The sequence below is a fragment of the Cynocephalus volans genome, chromosome 1 (genome assembly GCF_027409185.1).
Source record: "Cynocephalus volans isolate mCynVol1 chromosome 1, mCynVol1.pri, whole genome shotgun sequence".
Classification (NCBI taxonomy): Eukaryota; Metazoa; Chordata; class Mammalia; order Dermoptera; family Cynocephalidae; genus Cynocephalus; species Cynocephalus volans.
Window position 1 is genome coordinate 236,862,017 of NC_084460.1, and position 26,981 is coordinate 236,888,997.

The 26,981-nt window shown below is 36.5% G+C and overlaps 1 protein-coding gene across 2 annotated transcripts in view; it reads left to right on the forward strand.

Annotated features, from left to right (window-relative positions):
- The window catches only part of CERS6 (ceramide synthase 6), a 286,531-nt gene that overhangs the window by 66,118 nt on the left and 193,432 nt on the right, over positions 1-26,981 (forward strand). For both annotated transcript variants that reach the window (XM_063106910.1, XM_063106915.1), the window contains exons 2-3: positions 10,454-10,559; positions 22,396-22,526. In XM_063106910.1, coding sequence (XP_062962980.1) covers positions 10,454-10,559; positions 22,396-22,526 — 237 coding nt within the window. The remainder of the gene's footprint in view (positions 1-10,453; positions 10,560-22,395; positions 22,527-26,981) is intronic.

Below are 26,981 nucleotides of genomic sequence, written 5' to 3' on the forward strand. Positions count from 1 at the left end.
ACATTTTTCTTGGAGTAATTCATTCAGTTGCATAGTTTCATCTTTTGTTGCTCTCATTGACTTGATAGTCATCCTTTTTCTACCTGACAAGGTACTGAAATATTTTATTTTTATTCCACCTACTGTGTCCTCCCTTGTCTCAGTCACAATGGAGTCCTTTGCTTGCAGAGCTCCATGGAATTGACTGAATTATGGCTGTCTCTGGGCTTTCCATCTTAGATTTGTGTCATTGAAGCTTCGAGTCTTTCCTAGGATCTTGTTCATCTCTGTTTTTAAAAATACTTTTAAAAAATTTTTGGTATTGAAAGTTTGCACTCTCATTTTAAGATGCTGAAAAATATAGAAAAGCATAAAAACGAATATTAAAGTAAGCTGTAATCCCATCACCTGGCAACCAACATGGCCAGCCTTTTAGTGTATCTTTAACGTTTTTTATGTCAGAAATTTATATGTATGAGTATATATAAATAGTGATCATGTAAACATTGCTTTATCTCTTGCTTCTGAGCCTTTTTCCATATTATAAAATATGAATTGAAAGCATTTAAAATAAATGTTATTTACCTTTAAAAATAAATATAAAGCACACATGTGTACAAACATAAAACAATACAGAAATATATAAAATGCCAATTAAGTTTTCTTCTTAACCCTAAAAGATTATCATCATTAACTATTTCTCACTACTCTTCCTGATAAAAATTTTTTCAAGTACACAGATAGTGTACCATACTTGTTCTGTATCTTGCTTTTTACGTTTTACCATTATGTCTTGAAGCACAAATCTACCTTGTTTTAATAACTTCATAGAATTCCATTGTATCCTTCTGATAAATATTTGTTTCCTGTCTTTTTGCTATCTGAAACAGTGCTACAACAAACTTTATTTTAAAAAATGCCAGTGTATCTGTAGGGTAAATTTCTGGTAGGATATATAACTTAGTAGTACTCACAAAGGCTTAGGAATTTTAACAATTTCCTAAATACTAATAAATTGCATTTCAAAGCTTGTACCAGTTTAGACACCCATCGATAGTTTGCCGGAGTTCTTGTCTCTCACCACTCTTGCCAGAATTGGAATTTGTAAAAATTTAAAATTTTGACATAATTTTTGATATTAGTTTTGCTAATTGAGTACAGATGACCATCTTTTCATATGTCTCTTGGTCATTGTTACTTATTTCTATGCTCTACCCTTTTATGTCCTTTGTGCACTTTTTATTAAACTTTCATGAACAGTGTTTTGGAATTATTCTTTCTTCAAATCCTTGGCTGTATGTAACCCTGTCGAACCCAGCCGGATGGGTGGGAAATCGTGGTGTTGCATTTTCCTGATGATGTTGAACACCTATCTCACTGTATGTTTGCTGCTATTTCCGTTTTCTCTTCTGTGAATTACCTTTAGCATCTTTTCCTCATTGTTCTATTGATTATGAAAAAATTTTAAGAATGTAAAATTTCAGGATGTAGAACAGTCTAGAGATTTACCTCTTCAAAACTTGTGGCTAATTTCTTTGAAGCTTTGGAAATGTTAACCAGCAAGGGTGAGCCTGCGTTCAAGTGGCAGAGATAGAGCAGATGGAAGATGGATCGTTATGAAGACAGAGTTATTTCAGTGGTCATTCTAAGGAATTTAATTCTTCAAATCCACCTTTGCTTGAATCATCTGTATCATGGTAACATGCTGGGACTATAACCAGAGTTTTGTACTGTCAAAAAAGACTAATGACTGTTTCCTGAGAGAGTCTTTACAACAGCAAGCATAAGAACAACAATCTAAGTCTATGTAACCATTAAATACTGTGTTTTCTGAGGATATGTAGTTTCCTGAGGGAAATATTCACAATAGAAATGCAAAACAGATTACAAAATACATATAGTGTGATGCAATTTTGCTAAACAAAAATATGGCAAAGAAATTCTAAAAAAAAATCTGGTAGAGTGTGGGGAGGGGTAGCAGAAAAATGTTCAAATGTTAATAATGGTTATCTTTGGGTGATGGCATTCCTGGCAATTTTAATATTAGTACAAAAATTTTTTTACATCTATATATAATGTACACTACTTCAGAAATTCACAAAAGTTATAAAAACGAAGACTCAGTAGCAGTTTGATGGGTAGTAAACATTTCTTGATCTCTTGGAGAACAGGGACTGTTGTACTATTTGTTAATTGTGTCTGCCCTGCCCATAGTTCTCTTTTACTGCAGGTTCATTATATTTTTGTTAACTCCATCACCTTTTTTTCCACCTGGATTTTATTGTTACTCAACAACAAAGGAAACACAAAAGAAATATAATGCTATGTTCCTCTGATATATCAACTGTTATTTTTCAGATTTTATTTTATCAGATACTTTATTTTATTTAGTGTACATATATGGCTTGCTTTTTAAAATTAACATTGTACTATAAATGTTCACGTTCTACATAGTTTACATGATATCCTTTTAAATAGCTATATAATATTTCATGGGTTTTTTGCACAGTAATTTTTTTAAAAATTAAACATTGGAGTCACCCTAAAGTTTATTTCTTGAATCTCATATTATACTCACTTCCCAGGTGATTTCCTTTGTCTTATGGCTTTATATGCCATTTGTATGTTGATGACACCAAATGCGTATCCCTAGCTCAAGCCTCTCCTGAACTCCAACTACTATATCCAATGGCCTACTTGACGTCTCTGTTTATAAGCCTAATACCCTGATAAGCAAAACCTCAAACTTACCATGCCTCAGCGTGAAGTCATGATCGTCATCACAACCCCCAAGCCTCACTGCATCGTTCCAGGTGCTCAGGCCAACAACCTGTGTTATTCTTCATTCCTCTCTTCCCTCAGCCTATGTTCAGTCCATCAGTGAATTCTGTGGGCCCAGCCTTCAGGACACTTCCAGGATCTGATTACTTCTCACCATCTCTTTTGCCACCATTATCTCTTCTCTGGATGATTCTAGAAATCTCCCACTTAGCCTTGCTGTTCCCATCCCTGCTTCCCTTCAATCTGTTCTCAACAGAGGAGCCAGTGATCCTGTAAAAATAGAAATCAGATCATTTAGGTTTTCTTCTCAGAGTCCCATAGTATCTTTCTACCTCATTCAGGGTAAAAACCAAAATCCTTGTAATGACCTACATAGTGGGCACCAAGGTGTGGCTGTGGGCCACACTCTGACCCCACTTTGACTCCTTCGAGATTATTAATTCTACTCCAGCCACATTAGCCTTCTGTACATGCCTTCGATATCTCAGTCATACCCCTTCCTCAGGGCCTTCATTCTTGGCTGCTATTCCTTCCAGAATGTTCTTCCCCCACTTATCCTCCTAGTTTATTTCCCTAATTCCTTCAGGAATCCGTTCACTTTCTCACGGGCCTTCTCTGGCTGGCCAATCTATTTAACATTGCAACCCCACACTGGTGCCGCTATCCTCAGCAGGCTTTATTTTTCTCTATAGCACTTTTCACTGTCTGGCATAATGTACCCCTCTTTATTTGTATATATATATTTTTAATCTCCTCCTGTTAGAATGTAAACTCCATAAAAGCAAGGATTTTGTTTACTGCTGCATTAGAGCAGGGCTGATGCATCATAGATGCTCAATGAGTCATTTGTTAGTGAATCATTACGCTACTTACCATTTTCCACCTCTAGATAATGGTGATGAAAATCTTGAAATTTATGGCTTTTTTTCTTAGTTTACAGATTTCCTTAGATAAATACCTAAAAGTTAGATTACTTAGTGAAAGTATATGACCATATCACAAATATCTTAACAGTGCCTCTTTACCTTATCTTTTTAAACATTTTTTTATTTTAGGGAGAGGGAAAAATATTGCCTTTACTAACAAATTATGTTAGGATTAACTGGGTGTAAAACTTGTCTCTAAGCTCTTTAATTAGCTTTAAGACCTTTAGCAGACTCTTTAACTTCTGTGACCTTTAGTTCACATTCCTGTAAAATGGGACTAATATTTACTTCAAAGAGTTGTTGTTGGTCTAAAAAAATAAAAACAAAACATTGCAAAGCACTTGGAACATGTAATGGTCAATAAATATCAGTCCCCTTTCTCCATCCCAGCCTTCTTTCTACTAAATATTTGTTTTCTTGAAATAGCTGTTATCCTAGATAGGTTGTAGAATATACAGTCATGTACATATGCCTACTCAGGCATGTGCACACATGTGTCTAAACATGTACCCACACATTAGCTTTCAAAATCCAATTATACTATAATTATACTATTTACATCCATTTGAAATTATTAATATGTAGTGTGATGCTAGCCATGACACACCCATTGCTGATGAGTGTTAGGGTCTAAGGAAGTGCTAATAATGAGGCAATGAATTGATTTAATTACATCTCCTTTTTTTCTTGAATTTTTACTTGTACATAGGTTTCTTTACAGCACAGTCTAGGGTGATACATATGTTATTTCTCAAAATTAGATTTAACTATTTTATCTATTATTAATTGGTTGTGATTACTGCAATTTCAAAGACCTTTTGAGTCCTTTTGTATTTACCAATATATTAGCCATTTCTGATGCTCCATTCATTCCTGAAGATCTAAGTTTCCCTCTGGTTTTGCAGCCTTTCAACCCAAAGAACTTCCTTTAGCATTCTTGAAGCAGGGGTCTGGAGGCCGCAGATTCCCTTAGTTTTCCTTTTAACTTTATTCTTTGAAGGATAATTTTGTCAGGCATAGAATTTTGGAGTGAGGGTTCTTTTTAATTTTGTTTTGCTTTTTTTTTTTTTTTAAAGTGCTTTCAGCACTTTAAAGATGTTATTTCACTGTAATTGAGCCTTCATAATTTCTGATGAGAAGACATTGTATTTCAAATTATTTTTCTCTGTATGTAATATGCCATTTTTGTCTGATGACTTTCAACATTTTCTCTTTTCCTTTAGTTTTCATCTGTTTGACTCTGATTTGTCTAGATTTTCTTCTTTTTGAAGTTATGTTTTTGGGGTTCTTGAGCTCCTTGAATCTAAATGTTTATGTCTTTTACCAGATATGGGAAGTTGTAGTCTGTTATTTATTCTAATATTTTCTTTTTCTTCTGCAGTCTGTCTCCTTTTTCCCAGGGACTCCAATTACCCATATATTAGACTTTTTGAAATTGTTCCATAGGTCCTCAAAGTCTTTATTTTTCCATTTTTTTCTTTCCTCTTTTTTTCAGATCGCATGGTTTAATTTCACTGAATTTTTTCTTTGTATATATTTTTCCCTAAGAGTGGGTCATATTTTCCTTGACATGGTTAAAGTTAGTGTGGGGTTTCTGGACTTTTTTACTTTGCTCTGAAAAATGTTGACGTTTTAGTTAACAGGCAATTTACTTAGACTCAAATTGCAGCCTGTCGTGCCTGCAACGAACAGTGGTTTCAGTCTGAGATCAGTTCTGTAAACCTTAGCTCCTAGCTGCGTTCGGTTTACCTTGCACATTCATGGTTCAGAAGTCAGCCATGATCGTGCTTGGTTTATACACAGCATTAGGGTTTGCTTCTCAGGCTTTTTCCCTTTCATGGTTCTCTAATCACTCTCTGATTTCCCCCAGGCTCTTTCCCATGTTTCCTCCAGCTAGAAGGAGGGTGCGTTTTTCTTTCAAAGGTTTACCTGCTACTGTGACTGTATCTGATCTCAAGATAGAGCTCCAAAATAAATATATAAATAAACAGGGAGCTTGCTCTTTGCTGGTTGCTTTTGACTCTCTTCCAAAGTCTGCTTTTATTCACTCTCCAGAGCCCTCAAATAGTGTTTTTCTTTTTCTTTCTTTTTTTTTTTTTTTTTTTTTGGTGGGGGGTGCGGTAAGGAGAGGGTGATGTGCAGAGTTTTTAAAGATGAAAAATGTTTGTTAGGAGCTCATTCCTCCACATCAAAAACAGAACGTACCTTCCAATTATTTTTAATTGAAATCTTTATTAAGATAGTTGTAGATTCACATACAGTTGTAAGAAGTAATACAGCGAGCTCTCATGTATACTTTACCCAGTTTCCTCCAGTGGTAACATTTTGCAAAACTGTGGTGTAACATCACGATCAGGATATTGACGTTGATACAATCTACCCATCTTATTCAGATTTTCTCAGTTTTACTTGTGCTCATTTGTGTGTATGTGTGTGTGATTTAATCCTATGCAATTTTATCAAATGTATAGGTTTATTTATCCACCATCATAGCCTTCCAACTATCTTTAAAAAGTCTAGGAATGCTACAGTTAGAAAGGACTAAAAATCTCTGGCCATGTATCCACTGAAGATAATAAAATATTTTTAAGTAATTAGAACAATGACATAGACTCTGTAAATGTTTCTTTTTTTTATAATCTACTTTTACAGATAGTAAACTTCTGTGAGTGCATGGATCACTTAAGGTTTTGTGTATACCTCTCAGCACACCACTGCCCAGATTTTACTTCAATACCTTGTGCAGATGTTTAATTCGTGTTTAAAATACAAACACTTATTGTTAAATAGAATGGAAAAGAAAGAATACCATAGGTGTTTTCTCTGCTTTTTAACCAAGACTGGTCTTTTTCAAAGCTTACATCTTTATTGTATTTACTTCCAAATATAGTACATGAAAGTACTGTACAGATGTTTGATCTTTTGAAGGTGGTGCTGCTGCCTTTGATAAAAAGTAATTAGGTGAGCATTTCCTGGTAGAAGTAATCATTGAAGCTTGAAAGTACATATTTCCTTTCAACTACTCTATTTGTATGTGCTCTGCCCTTTCCCCATCTATCTGTTTCTCTTTCTCTGGCTGTGTCTCTGTCTCTGTCTCTTTTAAGATAACTATTGTGAAAAGACAGCTTTTGTGAACTTATTTCTCTTAGAGACAGCACTGGGGAAAAAGAAAAAAAAAAAAAAAAAATCCAGGTCTTCTCTAATGGACCATGACAGTAGATGATAAAAATGTAGTAGTTGTGTCATGGGTTTATTTGGTATCTAATATGCTCTCTGAAAAAAAAAAAAAAAAAAAAAAAATACTACAAGTGATTCACAGATTCTCTGGAGATTAAACACGAAATCTCTATATTTTCTCATAATCAGGGATATCTATTAGGAAGATAAGAGTTATACACTCCCCTTCCCTTCTACTCTCATTTGGGATTTCAGATTATCTTTTTCTGTCTATTTTATGCATTTCTTTTAAATATTAGAAATTAAGTATTTGGCTCTCTGTACTGGATAAGTTGAATTGACAACATAGTGACATGGGAATTGTAGAAAATGGCTTCTCATATTGTAATGGTCAGTCTCTTTATTAGTCTATTTTGTGTTGCTATAACAGAATACCTGAAACTGGGTGATTTGTAAAGAAAAACACTTATTGCTTACAGTTTCTGAGGCTGGGAAGTCCAAAGTCAATCTGGTGGTAATAACAGTGACCCAGGGGTCTCACGTTCAAGGTGGTGGAAGCAGAGAGAGCAGAGAGAGAAAGACACACTCTCCTCTTCTTTTAAAGCACTCAGAACCACGCCCCAACCATCATTTTTAATCCATTCACTACTGCAGGATCCTACAACCCAATCACCTCTTCAAGGCTCTACCTTTCAATTACCATAATAGGATTTCCCACCCTTTTATCAGTCACAGTAGGGGCTAAGTTCCTAATACATAAAACTTGGGGGACACAATTCAGTGGGTTTTGGTGGGACATGATTCAATCCACTACAGTCTCCTACCCTCTGTGTCCCAATGACCCTGAGTAGATGTGGATATTCAAGAGAATTAAAATGTATAGCCTTGGTGGAAAAGATGATAAAGTTACACCCCATTGGATTTTAGCTGATTTGTTCATTCATTTGTTCATTTATTCACACATCCATCAAACGTTCATTGAATGCTCACACATGGTTCATGTGAAAAATTTTAGACAAGGGACTGTGTAACATCTTTAAACGTATACATGTATTTGCATGTATACATACATGTGCATATGTAATTAAAATCATTTTTTACATATGAGGAGATTAAGGCACAGAGAGATTAATTTCTGCAACTAGAACTCCACAACCAGATAATAGCAGAGATGATTCCTACTCTGTCCTTTGGATGTTGCTTTAAAAATCTGTTTACAGAGCATCACCTTTGAGTTTGGTGATCGAGGGTTATGCCTTCTTTAAGATGCTATTGCATTCATTCTTAAAATTTAGAGAAAATAGAACTTTTAAAAAGTGGTTTGAAGCTTAAAAAGAGGGATAGGGAGGTCTAAAACATTGTATTGTATAACAAATACTAAAAAAAATTTTATTTGAATGCTTTTTTAAGTTACTGGAAGGTGATAGCAAAGGTAAAGAAGTTGCTATTGAAGAAATTTTGTTGAGTAAATTTCTTGACTCCCCTAGTGCTTGCCCACACATTGTTACGGGGCACACAGAGAATGTCTGTTAACTTGTCAGCAGCACTTAAAACCATAAAAACCGTGAAAATGTATATACTGAAGAGAGCCAGCCGATCCCATTTCTTGACCCCCTCCTGTGTTTGCCCCAGGCATTGTCATGAGGTATACGGAGATGAAGTGATCAGCCTCTGCGTGTGAACTCTTCACTATTTAGAAGAAGAAGAAGAAGACCTTGTTCTAGATGGGCAGATTTTTACAAGGATGATGATGACAAAGTCCAAACGGGAATTTGATCACAGTGTATCAGAAGCCGTGAGAACAGAGAAGACGTGGGAGGGCTGGGGAGGAATCCAGCTGGGAAGGGTAGAAGGAAACCACTGGAAGAGTAGATTTTGGCCTTTACACCACATTAATTTGCTTTTTTACCTTGTCTGTCATTTTTATTGGACCTTGTGTCTTTTCACATCCTTCATTCTACCTGTGATGAGGAGGAGAGTAACCACAAAGCAGGGACCTTCTTTGTCAAGGAAACAAGTCTGCGTTCTACACAGGAAACTGTGGTCACTGCCCGTCACATTCCATTTCTTTTGCCACAATAGCTACAGCCATGCCTCCATGATTATTGTCCATAGTGAAGACCCACAGACATTAGGAGAGGGTTACACTTCTCAAGAAGGTAGGGACATAGGTAATATGTGTCAGAAAACTTTACAAGAAAAAAATTGAGAATGCAAATGTTTTGGGAAAACTCCAGTTTCTAGAAGATTTATATATTGGGAAAGGCTGATTATTCTTTCTTTCCCACTTTGTCCCAGATAACCCAGTGTAACAGGTACTGTATTGCATTTTCTGTGTTTATCTTTCCTGGTTTAAGCTTGCACGTGTACAGTGTTCCATTTTCCTGTTTGAATAAATTTCTTCATTTTTACTTGAAATAGGACCCAGTAGAGTATTATGTGGTACTGTGTATGTAAACCTCACTAGTCCCACTTAAATTAAAAAATCCTTTTTTGTGTGCTGTTCTTTAATCTTGTTGACTATTATTAAAGAAGCTTCATCTAAGATTGACTCATTTATCAGTTGTTACCTTTGGCCAACTTTAAATTAACTTGGTAATGCTTTCATATGATATTAAATTAGTCCATATTAGTAGAAAATGTTAAATGTCATTACTGAAAATGATTATTTACACAATCTTATTTCTTCAGCTTTTAGTCTAAAATAACTCTTAAATCTCTAAATGCTTTTTCTTTTTCACATAGTTTTTTAGAAATACATTCCACATGTTCCCATTCAGAGCCTCATTCACACATCAAATGTGACCAGAAGTGAGGGTCCATCTTCGCATTCTTCTTGACATAGGCATTTGCCTAAGAATAAAAACAGTTTAGCTGGTGCTCATAAATACTTAGACCTTTTAACTTTTCTGGAAGATCGTGCCGTTTGACTTCCTTCATTATTCCTTATGAGAAAAAAGCAAATAACTGCAAAACAGAAAATTTAAAGAAGCCACAGAGATTGGGGTAGAGTATAGCACATTTGGAGTATAAGGGCAAAGGTGGCCAAGCTTATGACTAGGAGTAATCAAGGGTGCTCTCTCTGCATGTGAAATCAGGTGCTTAGTAAACACTTTCTCCCAGTAAAAGTATATAACATGATTACTGCTATGTGTTAGTAAGAAGAGCATAAGTTATACGATTTAAAAATCATTAATTGTTTTATTTATATGAGGGTCCTTCAAAAAGTCCCTGGAAAAATGGCATTAAAAGATAATGTGGATCTTTCCGTGAACTTTTTGAAGTACCCTCATATGTCTTACGTGTTCACTTATGCTTTCATTTGATGGTCTGTCTGTTGAGTCTCATTAGAACTTGAGGATCAGAGGGTTTAAATGTTTTAAAGGGATTTATTTTTTTCCTGTTACTGCTGGGGCATAGAAAAACAGTTCAGTCTGCTTTATAGTTAGTTACTGATGTGAATGTTGACACTGTACACCCATAACATTCTATCAGCACTTTATTGGGACAATTTAGTAATGTATAACTGGTGGCATTGAAAACAACTACAGAAAGAATAACTTCTGACTTTTTTTTTTTTCAATTTTTAGATTTGTAGCCAAACCATGTGCCATAGCCCTCAACATTCAGGCCAGTGGACCACAAATTGCCCAGCCAAATGCCATTCTGGAAAAGGTCTTCACTGCAATTACAAAGGTATGACTGTCCCTTCCTAGAGTGTGAATTGTCCCGACCACCATTCTCAACCTGCAGTCATTCACTTCCTTCTCTCCTGAGTTTTGAGAGTCAACTTTTTGCTCGGCCTCACTTTCTGGAAAGAATTCAAGTATTTTTTATTACAATTATTGGAGCATAATTGATTATATGTATTTTGGAGGTATGGTGCTATCATTATTTGTGTACAACATATGATGATCAAATCATTATTATAGATTGTAATTATTCTTTGTGTCCCTTATGCAATTTCTCCCTAACCTTTCTCCACCTCCCCATTTCCCACCTCAAGTAAACATAGATTTGTTCTCTCCTTCTGAAAGAATTCAAGTATTGTGATTAGACCCGAACAGTAGAAGCTGAATTAAAGGTGTTAGACCTGCTAGTTTACTCCCAAGTTGATTTTAGAAGCTTGTCTGTGAAGAACAGTCCTGATTAGATTGTGATTAGACTAATTCTGAGCTTCTTTTAATCTCACGTGACGTGCAGCAGTACAGAAAAGGGCTGAGGGGGACTTTGTGGAGGCAACTGGGTAGAGCCAAAGAATGTAATTTGTGTGTGTGTGAAAAAAAGGACCTGTTTGCTGATAGCATTGTCCATATATTCAAGGAGTTGTGATGAATGGACACGTGAACAACAGCAATAAAAAAGCATGACTGAAAGAGAAAAGAGTTCCATGTAATAGACTGAAGGACTAGGGTTAGGAGAGCTGGAAGTGGAGAGACAGGTTCACTGTGGACAACGAAAAGACAGAAGATACTCAATTTGGTAAGAGTTAACTAGGAGTGGGAAGAAGAAAGCAGGTGAGGGCAGTGAGGAGAAAAGTCCCAAATTGATGATGAACTCCCAAATTGATGGGCAGGAGAAAGAAGTCAGAAACCCTCAATCTAAGACCATAAGACAATAAAGCAAATTACAGAGTTTATATATCGTATTTTTATGTATCTTATGTATCTCACATGTGTCTTATCTTACTCCTACCTGGACAAGAAAGAAAAAAAAGATCAGGAGAGGTATAAAATTCTGTGAAAAGTATCATGTGTTCTTATACTAAGTGGCTCATTTTCCCTTTTATTTTTCTGTGAAAATTACTCAGGCTTCTAAGATGCGATTTTACAGTGTTAAGCAAATTCTGTTCTTTTTGGCATTTGTGTTGCTAGCTGTTTATACTGTCTCTTGCCTTACAACGATTAATTAAATATCCTGTTAAACTTTCCTCTGTGTAACCGAGACAGAAAAAAGAGAAAGAAAGAAGTCACTCAAAGTACCATCAATGAGGCCTGGAGGGACTGCCGCCCATCAGGGGAGCAGCAGCGATCCAAAATCAGCCTTTCTTTTTATTGACAAGACAAGGAAGTTTCACAATAAAAATCAGTTGATTCAGTCATCAAAGAAGGACATAAAAACAGGCAGTGTAAAACTAGTAACAGCAGTAAATGAACAATGAGATCAATTCACCAACAAACAGCTTGTCCTTAGTGAGCATTTTCTTTTTTACAATCTTCCTACAGCGATTTCTTTAGCATATTTAAATAGCATTCAAGCATTTTCCTTAACATATCTAAAGAACAATCAATAGGTTAAATAGTCAATAGTCATTCAAGCTGGAATCAAACCAGCAACCTAAAACAAAGTACACAATCCCATCCCTAAATAGTGATTAGAATTGATTAGATGGCTTTTGCCAAACTTATCTGTGGACTTTTGTCCCCTGCTCAAGAGCCTTTTGGCTCATTCATGCATTACCTAAAAATCCTATTCTAAGATCAAAGGAGAATCAAGATTTCTAACCTACTACAATATCCAAATACTTCTGTTTTATGCTCTTCGTTTCTGCCAGAATTCTCTAGGGTTTCCCCCTCTTTCCTTTTAAAAATGGTATTTATCCTGGAAAAGTGTAAGAAAGCACCAGGTGTTTTTTTACATCTATGCTAGGAAGAAGAGAGGAATGAATGGAATTTTAGGAAGAGCTCTTTTGGTATTTTGTGGGATGGTTGTAGATTGCCAAGCTCCAGCCTGAAGGGACACATATCTATGGTATTTAAAGGAAGAAAATATTAAGAAAAGCTTGCATTTTTACTTAGTGTATCAATTTACTGCAGTGAAACACGTTTTTTTTTTCCCTTTTAAAAAAAAGCAGATATGTAGGGAATTATCAGGTCATTTTTAATGTGAATTACAACACGTTTGTATTTCATTTGTGAGCTACTCTAAGTGTATTACACAGTATACTAAATGAATAATAAAATGAGTTTTCAATCTAAATTTTATGCCTTCCTTTAAAAATCCTGCAGTGGATATTTTATTTCCCTTGCCTTATGTTTAATATGGTTACTGGAGAAATTCCCTCTATAAAGGTAATAAAAAGGTTTTGCAGCCAGGTTGATCGCTCTGCAGAATATTTGCTTCTAGCTAATTTTAATAGTCATATTCTCTCCGTTTCCAAGTTGATTCCTTTGGAAGGCTTTTATGTAATTAAAACAGAAGGCTCTTGTTTTAAATGCTGCCAAAGTTAGAACTGTTTTTCCTTGTATTCTTTGTAGTTCTCCAGTCTTATTTGTGATAATGAAAAAGTAACATGTGGGTTGACTAGAATAGGAAGAGCAGGGTTTGGAGAATCTGTATATGTTTGAGTGATCATCCAGCTTCCTAGCCTTGGCTACAGTTCCAAGTGACCTTTTGTAGAAGGCATGGTTATCTTCTTCAAGTGTCTAGGGATGTACCCTCATAAATCCTTAAAATCTACCATGTACAGGGCCAGCTACATAATTTGTGAGGCCCAGTGCAGAATGAAAATGTGGGACCCTTTGTTCAAAAAACACCAAAAAAGTGAAGTTAAAAGTACAAAAAAAATAAAGCTTTTCCCTTCCTGCCACAGTCTTTCAACCTATCAAGGTGTTTTTTATTTGCTATGTAATGTCATGCTCCCTCAGTCACAGGGATACTCACAAGGCAAATGCAGACCATCACAGGTGCCTGGGGCCTCACTCTGTGACTTAGTGCATACATAGCTGTCCAGCTGCCATGTTCCCCTTTTCTTCTGCCGCTGCCTGATACACTGTGCCCTGGCCAGTGGGGCAGTGAATTTGAATCAGGCCTCTCCCCTGTCCACCGTCCCACTGTCCCAGCCCATGCTGGATAGGTACCTCCAAGTTTATTTTTCCAAGTGCACTGGAGTGGCTGCCTCCATGCCCTGCCCGAGACACCTCGGGGTGTACAACCCCCACCTGCCACATCCTTTGCTTGCACTTGGGCCACTGCTGGGAGCTGAAGACAGCAGCAGTCACTAGGTAGTGGGAGAGAGGGAGACTGGTGGGTGCTGGGAGCCTGGGATGAGGAATTGGGTGACTAAGAACCCATGTGGGGGATGTGATGGGACTGTGCATGAGCTAAGACTCCAAGCCTTGGCACATGCTCCATTGCCCCACTAGACTTCACTTACATTAAGAATTTCAAAACGGCAGCCACAGAGCATTAAACCCCCAGTGTGGGCCCTTCTCAATGTGGCTACACGGTTCACATGCCCTGACTGTGGAGCACTCATCTATGAAATTAGTTGATAAATTTGAGCCTGTTTACATTCTCCAGCAGTTCTCCTTTTGAGGTAACACCTGTCTGTCTATTGTCTGACTTTCTTTTATCTTCCCCGTTCACTAAATCTAAAGTTTTAAAATCATTTTGGAGAGCCTACAACTATTAGAAAATAATTTGAAGTTGTGTGTGTGAGTTGGTCAGACACTGGCTCTGCTGCTTCCCAGCACTGTGGCCTTGGGCAAGTTTTTCAACCTCCCTAGGCTGCAGGTATCTCATTTATAAAAATCTTTGAATACATCCTCACAGGCTTTCATGAGGGCTAAGTAAAATAATGTCTGTAAGTCATTCAGTAAATGATAGGGCCAGTTTGGGCCAGTGGGCCGGTGTTTCCCCCACTGTAATTTGCATTAGGATCACCTGAGGAGTTAAGATGCAGATTGCCGCATCTTATTTCTGGAGATTCTGATTCAGTGGTTTGGAGATAGGACTGAAGAATGTGCAGTTATGGGTTTTCAGATCCTTTCAAATGAACAGAATGATTATTTCTCTTTAGTGAATATTTTTGAGTTCATGTTTCTTAACTGGTTATGTTCCGAGTTACCCATGCATATACAAACTTTTGGGGATTCTCCTGCTATATTATTTGCAAGTATCTATGATGCCAGCTACCTCATTTTTCTAATCAAATCAGTTCTTAAGCCATGGGGTTTAGAATATATGTCACCTATAAAGCCAGGTTTTGTGATCTAGGGAAATCATATCATAATCCACTTTTGGTATATTAGACTTTATTTTAAAATTATAGGCAGGTTCCCTGTACTTTGTTCTCCCTCATTGCCATCTTATACCTATTCTCCTTCTTCTTCTTCTTCTTTTTCTTTCTTTCTCTTTTCCCTCCCAGTACTGGTTAAGGTTCATGTTAAAATTAACCTAGGATGCTGGCTGGCTAGCTCAGATGGTTGGAGTGTGGTGCTGATAACACTAAGATATGGGGTTCAATCCCTGTACCAGCCAACAACAAAAAAAGGTTAAAAAAAATTAGCCTACGTATTTGTAGTATAAAAAGGTTTGTATAAGTCAGCATTATTCATTTCTTTCCCTGGAAATCTTTTTCAAAAACTTATGGAGAATAATAAGAACAACAAGAAAATACACATGCACAAGGAAGAAAGAAGAAAAAAGAAAGAAAATCTCACAAACTTTATATTTGGCAAATCAGAATATAAATATATCTATATTGTAAAATATATAGAAAGACTAACAGTTGGGATTGTGCAGAAGCAAGTAGGAGGAATTGAAAAACATGAAATGTGGACAGAGGGCCCAGTGGGGGTAGATTTCAGTAAAGCAAACAAAGAGTCACTTTGCGAAGGTGAAGATGGCGAAAGCTCCACCCACTGTTTGCACCAACAGGTGCAGGAACAGCAAGGAAAAAACAAGGAAGGAGCAAGGCTGGCAGGAGGAGTGGGGGAGGTACGCAGAGCAGCACCTGGGTGACACATCTTCAGGAGGCAGTCTCTCTCGGTGGCAGCTAGGCTGGAGGAGCATCTTTGCTGTTCCTTACGTTACAGGTGGCTGGGCAAGAAGATCCACCTCATTCTAAGATGATTAATAAAGAAACAACTCACGTTAACAGCAAAGACAATGAAAAGAAAATGCAGCAACGCTCATTAACAAAAAAGGTCACTAGAAAAATGAGGCCAAACAGAAAGGCAAATGAAAATTGTCATCAAATATTTTACCATAAAATTAAAAAAATGAAGCAATAACTCTGTGAAGGGAGATCACAAAGAACAAATATAAGAACTAAAAAAGAAATAGTTGCTCAACAAAAGGAGGTGGAATATGAGCTGATAAGAGTTCAGGAAAAGAGTCCTGAAGCCATCCCAGAAAAGAAGACAAAATTGGAAAGAACACAGGAAACACTAGAGACTGCAGAATACTCAGCAAGGAATATGGAAGATAGAAATAATAAAACTGTATGAAATGAAACAAATGAAGAGCTAAAAAAATTTGATATGTAGGCGATGCAGATCCAGCATCTTCATAACTGGAATCCCTTAAGGAATATCAAAATAAAACAATGAATTAGAACAAATTTTGAAAGATGTAATTTAAGAAATTTTTCCTAAAACAAATAGAGATTTATTTTACTATGTTAATAAAAATGTCATGAAAATTGACCCAGCAAGTTCAACACCAAGAGTAATTGGACTTGATAAATGAAGAAATAATGATTTGAGCAGCCAAGCAAAAAAATCAAATCACTATTTAGGGAAAATGTCACATGATTTTAGGCTTCTCTATAGTAATATTATCTGTATTCCCATGGAAAATGTGAACTAAGATTTTCATATCTAGCCAAAATGTTTTTTCTGTGTAAAGCCTACAAATATGTGAACATGAATAAATTTAGGGGAAATATTCTGTGAGTCTTTCTTGAGGAGACTATTAAGTCATTACTTTTAGCAGACAAAGAGATTTCTGAGAATGTTTGTGAGTTTTAAATATATTTAAACTTTAGAACTAAGAGAGAAAGAAATGTGAGGATTGGTGACAGGACAGAATATGACCATTCTGTATTCTCACAATGTGGAAACAATACAGCTAACAGTAATTGAGGGGAGGGGAGAAGAAAGTGGAAGGTAGAATTAGTTTACTGTTTGCATAATCGCTAATAGTTGGGAATTGAAGCCTATCAGTTACAGCTGGCAAATCAAATAGAAGCATAGCACATTTTCTGGTACAAGAGTAAACTCTCAGAAAGATAATATTATTGGCTAGTATCGGGTGGTGGAGCGGAAGGAAGAGGAAATAATGCTAGTTTTATATATTGGTTATATGGAATTATTGGAAATGGAAAAGAAATAGAAGAGTGATGTATGGATAACCACCAGAACAAACATTACCCACAAAACAAACGAAAATAGAACAAACCGTATAGTAAAATACTTTTTAAAATCATCAAAACAGAAAGCAGAACATAAGGTAGGAAACGATAAATGCATCATTTCTATCAATACATTTAAATGGGTTTAATTTATCTGATAAAAAATAATTCAAGGGCATAATTTAAATCATAGGCATAATTTAATGCTAGAAATTAGAAAACAGAAAAATCAGAGAACAGAAAGCTTCTCGCTCCTGAAAAGTTATAAATGCTGTCTCAACTCTTGGGTAAAAATAAAATTTCAGAATATTTCAGTGATAATGAAAGCACTACTCACAAGTACTGTGCCAAAGCAGTGCTCAGTTGAAAATTTATACATATATGAAAACAATAGTTAACCAGTTAATTAAATGTTAGAGAAAAAACAGCAAAACAAATGGAGATAAGCAGAAGGAAAGAAACTGATAAAGATAAAAGCCAAAATTAATGAGCTAGCAAAAGTATAGAATTAAAAACGTTTAATCCAAGAGTACTTTATTGATTTTTTTGCAGAATGTCAGCTAACCCTATTAAGAAAAAAAAAAAAAAAAAAAAAAGCAAGCACAAATATTGACATAGTGATTGACAACTACAGAAACAGAGGAAAATTAACAGTACATTTTTATTAGCTGGGTGAATATAATTGAAAAAATTGGATAAAATGGAAGTTACTCTAGGAAAATATAATTTAGTCCATGCATGTGTGTGTTGTGTATATGTACAAAGATCAAATTAGAAGAGCTCAAATGCAAAAAAGTACCAGGCTCAGATGCTCTCACAAAATAATTCTTTGGTTTTTAATTCACTCAAGGCATTTATTGAGCATGGAGGCATTTTTTTTTAACCCTTAGATGATTAGCATTTCTAAGATATGCAAAGGCCTAAATTCACACCTAATAATATCAAAAATTATATTTGCTCTTCCTCCTTAATTTTTTTATTGTATATAATTGAGGTATACAATATGTTTTGATGTACTGTACTTATACACAGTGAAATGGTTACTGTAGTCAAGTAAATTAATACATCCATCTCACAAAAATATTTAACATACTCTTAAAGAGAAGATCATTCTCAAAAAAAAAAAAAAAAAGAGCAGATCATTCTCAAACTATATCAAAGCATAGAAAATTAAGAAAGCCATCCAATTTTCTTTTAATTTTGGAATAAAACGTTAACATCAAGGTAGACAAAGATTTCACCAAAAAATACAAGGCTAGAGACCAATCATACTTATTAATATTGATGAAAAAATCCTAAATAAAAAACAGCCAACAGTATCTACTTTTTCAATAGGGAAGAGATAAACAATGATAACACATTAAAAGATGGTAACACATTAAAAGAATTACTTATCCTCACCAAACAGAGTTTATTCTAGGAATGCAAAGCTTTCCCTATATTTTATATTAAAAAAATCTATTTATATAATTCATCATATTAATAGATCTAAGGAGAAAAAGTACACGATATTCAGTGAATACTGAAACCTAATATCACTTTGGTTAAAATAAAATTATCTACCTAGGGATATGTTGTTTCCATTACATGGTAAATATATTTGGATCTCAGTCCCAAATCTGTCCACTTGATTAATGGGAAAATTAGAGGTATTCCCACTAAAGTCTGGAACAGATGGGAATGCCTGTTACAACCACTATTCTACACTGTGCTAAATTTTAAATTGAATTAGCAAGTAGATAAGAGAAAGGAAAAAAAAAAGTCATAAAAATTGAAAAGGAGGAGGCAAAACTATTGCTATTTGAAGATTTGTTCATTCATTCAATAAATATTCCTTGAGTCTTGCTATCATCTAGGTACTGGTGAAATAAGATACTAAAAAAATTCCTTTGTTTGTAGAGCTTACATTCCAGAAATATGCTGTCACATGATTGTTTACCTGGAAAATTAAGAGAATCAAGTGAAAAACTACCACAAACAATATGAAAATTTCGTACAAAGTTCATAACCAGAAACCAGTGGCTTTTATATATATGCAAACCAATAAGCAGTTGAAAGATATAAGAAAGTACCTTATTTACAACAGAAACCAAAAAAGATACTATCCCTAGGGGTATGTGCAAAACCTATATGAGGAAAAATTTCAAACACCCTAGAAGGACCCAAAAGACAAATTGAATGAAGATGCCAGTTCACCCCACATTAATTTTAAAATGGTATGTTCTAATTAAAAATGCCAGCAGTTTTGCTTGATTAGCCATTTGTTTATTTTGAAAGTAGACAAGCTATTTCTAACATTTATGTAGATAAATAAAGATTTCTGAGAAAGCTAATGGTGTAGTACTCACACATGAATAAGAGGGCAATGGAAGAATAGACTTGGTTTTTCAGTGGGGAAAAGATGAACTATGGTATTGGGATATTGGGTAGCCATCTGGAAAGAAGCAAAATTCAATTCATACCTCACTGAATACCAGTATACATTCCAAATGCTAAAAATTTTAGCATAAAAATAAAAATCCTAAATGTGTTAGAAGGGAACCTGGGAGAATTTTTTGAACATTTGGAGTATGGAAGGCCGTTCTAATTATGACTCCAAATCTAGAAGCTATAAGAGAAAAGATTGATAAATTCAAATATGTTTTTTAACAGACTTCTGCAAATAAAAACAAATAAGCAAAAACACCATAAGCAAATTCTGAAATACAAGTGACATACTAGTAAAAAGTATGCAACTTAACTGTACAGGCAATGGTTTAATCACCCTAATAAATGAAGAACTCTTACAAAGCAATAAAGAAAAGACCAACAAATCAAGAAAAAAAGCCAACAACAAAAAACAGGCAAATAGATTTCAGCATATTCTTCACAAAAAAGGAAACATAGATGATTTTTCAAATACATGAAAAGATGCTTCTATCATAAAAAGATCAAAACTACACTGAGATACTGCTTTTTATGTGTCAGACTGGAAAAAATAGAAAAGTCTGGTGTGCTTTGTTGAGGAGGCTTTGAGAAATGGCACTCTTGGTTATGAGAGTATAATTTTTCAACATCAAAATAAATTACAAATGCATAGACTACTTTGATCTACAACTTTCACTTTCAGGAAGTTGTCTCACAGATAAACCTGTACTAAGTGACCTATGGCAGGGTTATTGCAGCATTGTTTGTAGCAATAGAAGTTTGGAAGCTACCTAAATGTCCATTAATAGCAGAATGTGTAAATAAATAAATTATGGTATATCCCTATACAGAAGGAAGCTTTCTCTGTATACTAATACTCCTACAGGTTGGCCAGATAGCTTACTTGGTGAGAACTACACCAAAGCACCAAGGTCAAGGGTTTGGATCCCCAAACCAGCCAGTTGCCACACAAACACACACAAAAGAAGTATTCCAAGTTACATTGTATAGTGAAAAAGCCAAAGCCCAGAATAATATCTGCAGTATGCAACCACTGTGACAAGAAGTGATATTCAAATTTAAATACATATTATTATACATATTTGGATACATATAATGTATTTGAATATATATTCAAATTTGCTTATATTTGAATAAAATAACTAAAACTGATTTAATAATTGTGGTTACCTGGCAGGAAGGGGGGGAGGGTAGGGACTGAGAGGGTAGGAATAAAGTTGGAAGGTGAAACTTTGAATAATTTTTAATTTGTGAACCAAGTGAATGTTTTCTCTATTAATAAACTTAGAAAATAAATTGAAATTAAAAATAAATTCCTCTAGGAAAATGGTATAGCCCAGGTGTATCATAGGCAGTGAATTTTCCTCCACCCATATTTTTGAGCAAGAGAGATATGAGCGTAGATGGTGTCATTACTACTAAAAAAAACCTCCAAGTACACACCCAATTGAAAGTTGGTAAATAACATTTATAGGCACAAGGTCAGCACAATGTGTTTCCTAAGGCCATTTGCTGTCTTCTGGGTGTCTGACTGTCTTAGTCAGTTTTGACTACTGTAATGGAATACCGTAACTGGGTGGCTTAAACAACAAACATTTATTTCTCACAGTTCTGGAGGCTGGAAGTCTGAGATCAGGGTGCCAGGATGGTCAGGTTCTTGTGGAAACCCTCTTCCTGGTTTGCAGAAGGCCATCTTTTCTTCTATCCTCCCATGGCAGAGGGAGGAAGAACAAGCGCTCTGGGGTCTCTTCTTATAAGGGCACTAATCTCATCATGGCATGTGTATGACCTAATCACCACCCAAAGGCCCCACCTCCTAATCCCATCATATGTGGGATTGGGGTTTCAACATACAAAGTTTGGGGGACACAAACATTTAGTCCATAGCACTGACCCCTTGTCTTGCTTGAGATGCTTGTGAAAAGGTGTCATGTTTAGCTTCTATCCTTATAACTTGAAGGCTGCTCAGCCTGCCTTCTCCCTACCTGCTTTTTGGTTATTTTCCCTGATCATTATTGTCTTGTTAATATTAAAGCAAAGATAGAATCAATAAAGGAGTGGAACTCACTTGGCTTAGTTTTGTTGTGTAGTAGGTCACTCTCACGTGACTATTGGCAGGTTGCTCTCTCTGACAAGTTGAAGAGAGGGGAAGGATAGGAAGAGGAAAACTAACATTTATTGAGAGTTTTACATACATTTTCACATTTGGTTCTTACTGCAATCTCATTTAGGTTGATAAATAACCCTCTTCCTTTTTTTTTTTTTTTTTTTTTTTTTTTGAGTGAGGAGTTGAACCTGTACCTGTCATCTCAGGGCCATCTCTTTCCACTTCATCAAGTTTTGCTTCTTCCAGTAATGCATAGTCTTGGTGAAAGACTTGACTGGGCTACAGTCAGAGGGAATGACCAAGAAAAGAAGTAGAAGATGAATGTGTGAAGAATGCGGGAGAGTGAGGAGAGAAAGGGAAGAAAGAGAAAACACATTTGATAGTAGAAATGGTACCTTAGGCTAATGAGGCATTTTGGGATTTTTCCATGCTTTTTGTCTGTCCTACATTATCCTTATATGTGATAGTTGGGCTAACATTTTTTTCCCTTGGGAAAATATAAAATTTAAATGATGCCTGCTTTGCAAATTTACCTTCCCTTGAAGGCTGGTGGAGCTGACTCAGCCAGTCGGCTGTCCATCAAACCCTTGTTGCTCCTTAGAAGGGACATTGCTGATAAGAAGTACACCAGGTTCATGTTTTTTCAATGTTGTTTTATAATGAGTAACTTTTCTTGTCCTAGTGGATATTTATGTTCAAGATGCTAGTGGAAGGCTTAGGTCCTCATTGGTAAATATAGAAATCTCAGTAGCAGATAGTAAACATAGGAACAAAAAAATCTCAAACATAGATGGGGCATACTGTTTATGGTGAAGATGAAAATGGATTGCAAATGATTTTTCTGGTACTTTGTTTCATAGCATCCTGATGAAAAGAGATTGGAAGGCCTCTCCAAGCAACTGGACTGGGATGTTCGGAGCATTCAGCGGTGGTTTCGACAGAGACGCAACCAGGAGAAGCCAAGCACACTGACAAGGTTCTGTGAGAGCATGTAAGTTGCTGTTTTTTCTAGAAAAGCCTGCCTGAGTAGTCATGCTGTCTCTGAGGTGAAAAGTAGCAGATCCATGCAACCCCCAGCAGCCCTTAAAAAGCATGCCGTCAGGTGGGAAAATAGTTCAGGAAGAACTGGGGGAACAGCGGTTTGTAAGAATTTGTGATTTCCACTTTGCATGCAGTACATAAAGTTAACTTTTTAATGGAAACAGATTATAAGGGGATACAATGGTATTTTTAACCAGCCATCTTTGAAATATTGCATTAAAAGTCATTATTTGGATAGATGCTGATAGTTTGAATTTTAATAGAAGGGACGTAGTCAAGACATTCTTTCCACTGATAAGAACTAAGATACTAGGCTATACTATCAGAGTTTTGACAATGTCATACATTCATGGAGATTTAAGAAACTGCTGTGTTATATTACTGGGTGAGTTTTAATGAGGCATTGCTTGAAGATGGGGGATGGAATGAAAGTCTCTTCCATTTCTGAAATGTGAACTTTATGGTGTGTAAATTGTACTTGTATATCAATAAAGCTGTTAAAAATAATTAAAGACCCGCAGAGAACTCTTCTAACACAGTTATATTTGGAGGTAGTGATATTCAGTATACTTATCTATAGGAAAACCAGAGAAAGAAATATTGAAGCATTGAGCACATCCCCCCAAAATGGAAAATTCTTCCTCAAGAGTCATTACTCCATTTGGTCTTCATCATTTGGCATATGACTGTTCCTCTGTCTAACAGTTATTTTTTTTTAGGGATTATTTAAATAATACTGCTGTTGGTGGAGGCTCCCTTAATTGCAGGCACTTTCAGTTTGAGGTTAAAGTTGCATTTTCAGGTTTGGCTTTCAATTATGCTAAAAAAAATTTTAGCAATCAAAATCTAAGACTTAGAGGGAAACCTAATGTTGTAGGAAAAACGAATCAGAGGCAAAGTAATATCATAAATTCCTAGTGCTAGGTAAATATCAGAGCATAAAACCCGTCTTCAGGAGGTCAGGATATTTATACAGTCTGGAAAAACAACCTAGTAGATACAATCTGCAAAGCCCTTCCTATGGCTGAACTTAGTGGCAGTTTATGGAAGAATGATTTATGTATCTGGGCTCCTGATCAAAAGCCAGCTTCCTACTGGCCCTGCCATAATATACAGAGGGCCGGGGCTCCATCATTGAGCCAGAAGCATTGCTGGGTCTCAGCACATGCCCACATGCTGAAACTCATGTGCCATCTTCCCCTCCTCCAACTAGGTTCTTTGGTAACTCAGTGCTAGACCCTTCTATACTGAGTCTGCACCAATTTCTCTCAAATACCGATGTGTGTAGGCATCTGATTCACTTGATCTGCGATGGCAGCTGAGATTCTGCATTTTTAACAGGTTCCCAGGTGGTGCTGTTGCGGCTGGTCCGTGGACCATGCTGTGAGTGGCAAGGACCAACACTAGACCAGTGTCTGCGTCTTCTCCCTGAATTCAACTGGTCTTTACCTGCATACCATTATAAATAGAACAGTGATAGTTACTATCAATTAAAAATATTTCAGAATATCACTAAGAGGCATGGCAATGTGGAAGCACAGTGGTGGGGAGGGGGCAGTATATAGAGTATCATTATGATCTCTTCACTCAAGAAGCTTATTAAAATGTGTCAAGGAGATAAGATGTAATATCTGGGCATGTGTGGATTGATGATAGACTTTAAAAGATAATTACATATGTGTGTTAAATTATTAGTAGTATGGATAGTCAGTAACTAAAGATTAAAGGAAAAGGTCAGGTGTGGGGCTGCTGGGACTAGAGATGGATCAGTGCCAGTGGCCTTTGACCTCTCTGTTGCATAACTGTGTTGATGAGCTCTTGTTTTGAAACTCTCTTCCTTGGCATCTGGGTTGCAACTAGGTTCTCCTACCATTCCATGGCCTTTTGTTTGCATCATTTATACTGCATTTCCCCTGTGGTCTTTAATGTGCTACTTTTCCAGATCCAGTTATCAAGTGCTTGTTTTTCTTCCTCTCCTTTCCATTCCTGGTATAGAAATTATTTCTTCTCACCAACTTCTTCTGAAGCCACGTGTCCAGTGCAGATGTTTCTTCTGAGGCATCGTTCTGCTGTCTCCACTTGGTATCTCTGATTTGCTTCCACTCCTGACTCCCCTTTTCTCCTATTGTTTCTATGCCTGCATTTTGTTACAGGCTAGAAACTCAACCCAGTCGGCCACTGAGTTCCATCAATTCTCTGTAAATCCACCACTTATCCCAAATCCTAATCGCTCTCATAGTCTCCTTATTATTTATCTCTTATACTCATAGACATTTTATTTGCTACCAAAAAAACCCCAAAACATTTTCCTATAATACTACTGTCCCCATGTTCTGCTGCTTTAAAACGTTGATGATTTTTCTACAGGTTAAGCATTAGGCTTCTTAGCCTGATAACTGTAGAGTCTGGCCTTTGCCTGCTTGGTATCAGTCACCCAAATGACCTCTTCCTTCCAGAGAGCTGTGTTTTCACCGTTCGTTCCTTATTCATTCCTGCCTTGGTTTGTGCAGTGTCTCTGGCCTAGAATACCTACTTGCTCTGTCTTGCTCATTTATCCCCTATCCATTCTTTAAATCCCAGGCCTTCTCTAAAGTGTGGCCTGACTGCTGGGTTGGGAGTGAACACAACTTCTCTTTAGAGCCTTATCGTAAGCACTAGTAACCTAAGACTGAATCACATGCCGCCTTATGCAATTACTTAACTATTCTAACTTGGTGGTCTGTCTCCACCCCAGTTACATCAGAAATGCCCCTTGAGGGCACGAGGGCCATGTCTTCTTGTTCTTGCATTCTTCTCAGCCTTTACCACAGCATACAGACTCTGCTGAATAAATGTCAAGTGACTGTATGTTAAAATGGCATTGTTTTGGAAGGAGTTTTGATCTCAGTTGCCAGAGCCTAATATACAGTGACTTAGCTTAAAATTTGTCTAGGAGAACTACCTGACTATGGAAAACTCCATGACAATTTTAAAGACAGAAATTCAGAGGAAAGAATGGGATGGCAAAGAAGAACATTTAGAGAATACCATGAGGGATAAAGTAGAATTATATTGGTCTGTGTATGCATGTGTATGTCATTTTGCCTATAAAAAGTGATCTGCAATAATTATTTTTAACCAGGAGTGCATTTCATAATCACCTGGTGAGCTTTTCAAGATACAGATGCCTGGGCCCCACCCAGGGTGTCTGATTCAGTACAGTGACGCAGGTGGGGTCTGGACGTGTGTTTCCTAGAAGAAATGCCCCAAGTGCTTATGACACACATCCCTGGGTAAGAAAAGAGATGACTACTGTTCAGAAACACTAAACAAATTAAAAAGCAAGAGAACATAAATTTGGGATTTGTAGATATAGGACCAAAATGTAAAGAATCTATAGTTTTTCTATTATGTAAGTTATTGTTTTAGAATATATAGAATCCCTTCAGGGGAATTGTATTTCAACTCTCAGCAGTATGGAATAGCACCAATAAGCATGTCAAACGGTGCTTGTATGCATCTGCTGGCATGTCCAATTTTTGGCACACCCACTTAATGCAGATGGATAGAGAAGAAGTTGTTTACTTGAGTAATGTGCTGAAACATTGACATGGTTTCCCCCCCCCCCGTTTCTTGATGTCAGTCATTCACTGTCATGTCAATTTTGGTGGATATCTCTTCCAGAAGCATTTAAATCCTTATTGGCAACTAAAAAAGAGATTTCAAGAGGCAGTAAGGAATTTATAAAAATGAGATGTCGCATGAGATGTTTTAGGAGAAACTGGTTCAGAATGGAAGCTGGTGCTGGCTCAGATTATGCCTTTAGGCTTCTGAAGCTGTGCCACCCTCCTTCAACAACTTCAGAGTTGTGGGGTTTTGTCATTCAGGATAATATAAGTAATATCTGCAATAAAAAATATTTGCTGATTTGCACATTTGCATATTTGGCTGAAACAGGAAGAAGCAGAGGTAAGACGTCAGAACAAATGGCTTCACCGTAATTTCTACTTTACCTGTGCTCATCATTTCTGAATCTTGTGTAGTACATTTATTAGCACAGGTCTTGGAGTAAATATTATATTTAGCTTTCATTTAAGCAAACTCCAATCGATTGGAAAGGTGAATCTCCCATATGATAACCTAAAAATATAGAGCAAGGAATATTCACACTTTCTAGATTAGTACTAATTTATCTGGTTTTTTTTTTTTTTTTTTGTCCGTTTTGTGACCGGTAAGGGGATTGCAACCCTTGGCTTGGTGTCGCCCGCACCGTGCTCAGCCAGTGAGTGCACCAGCCATCCCTATGTAGGATCCGAACCTGCGCAGCGGGAGCGCAGCACCAGCGCTGCACTCCCCCAAGTGCGCCACGCGGTCGGCCCGTACTAATTTATTTGAATGGAAGTTTGCTCCAGATGGTGCTGAAGTT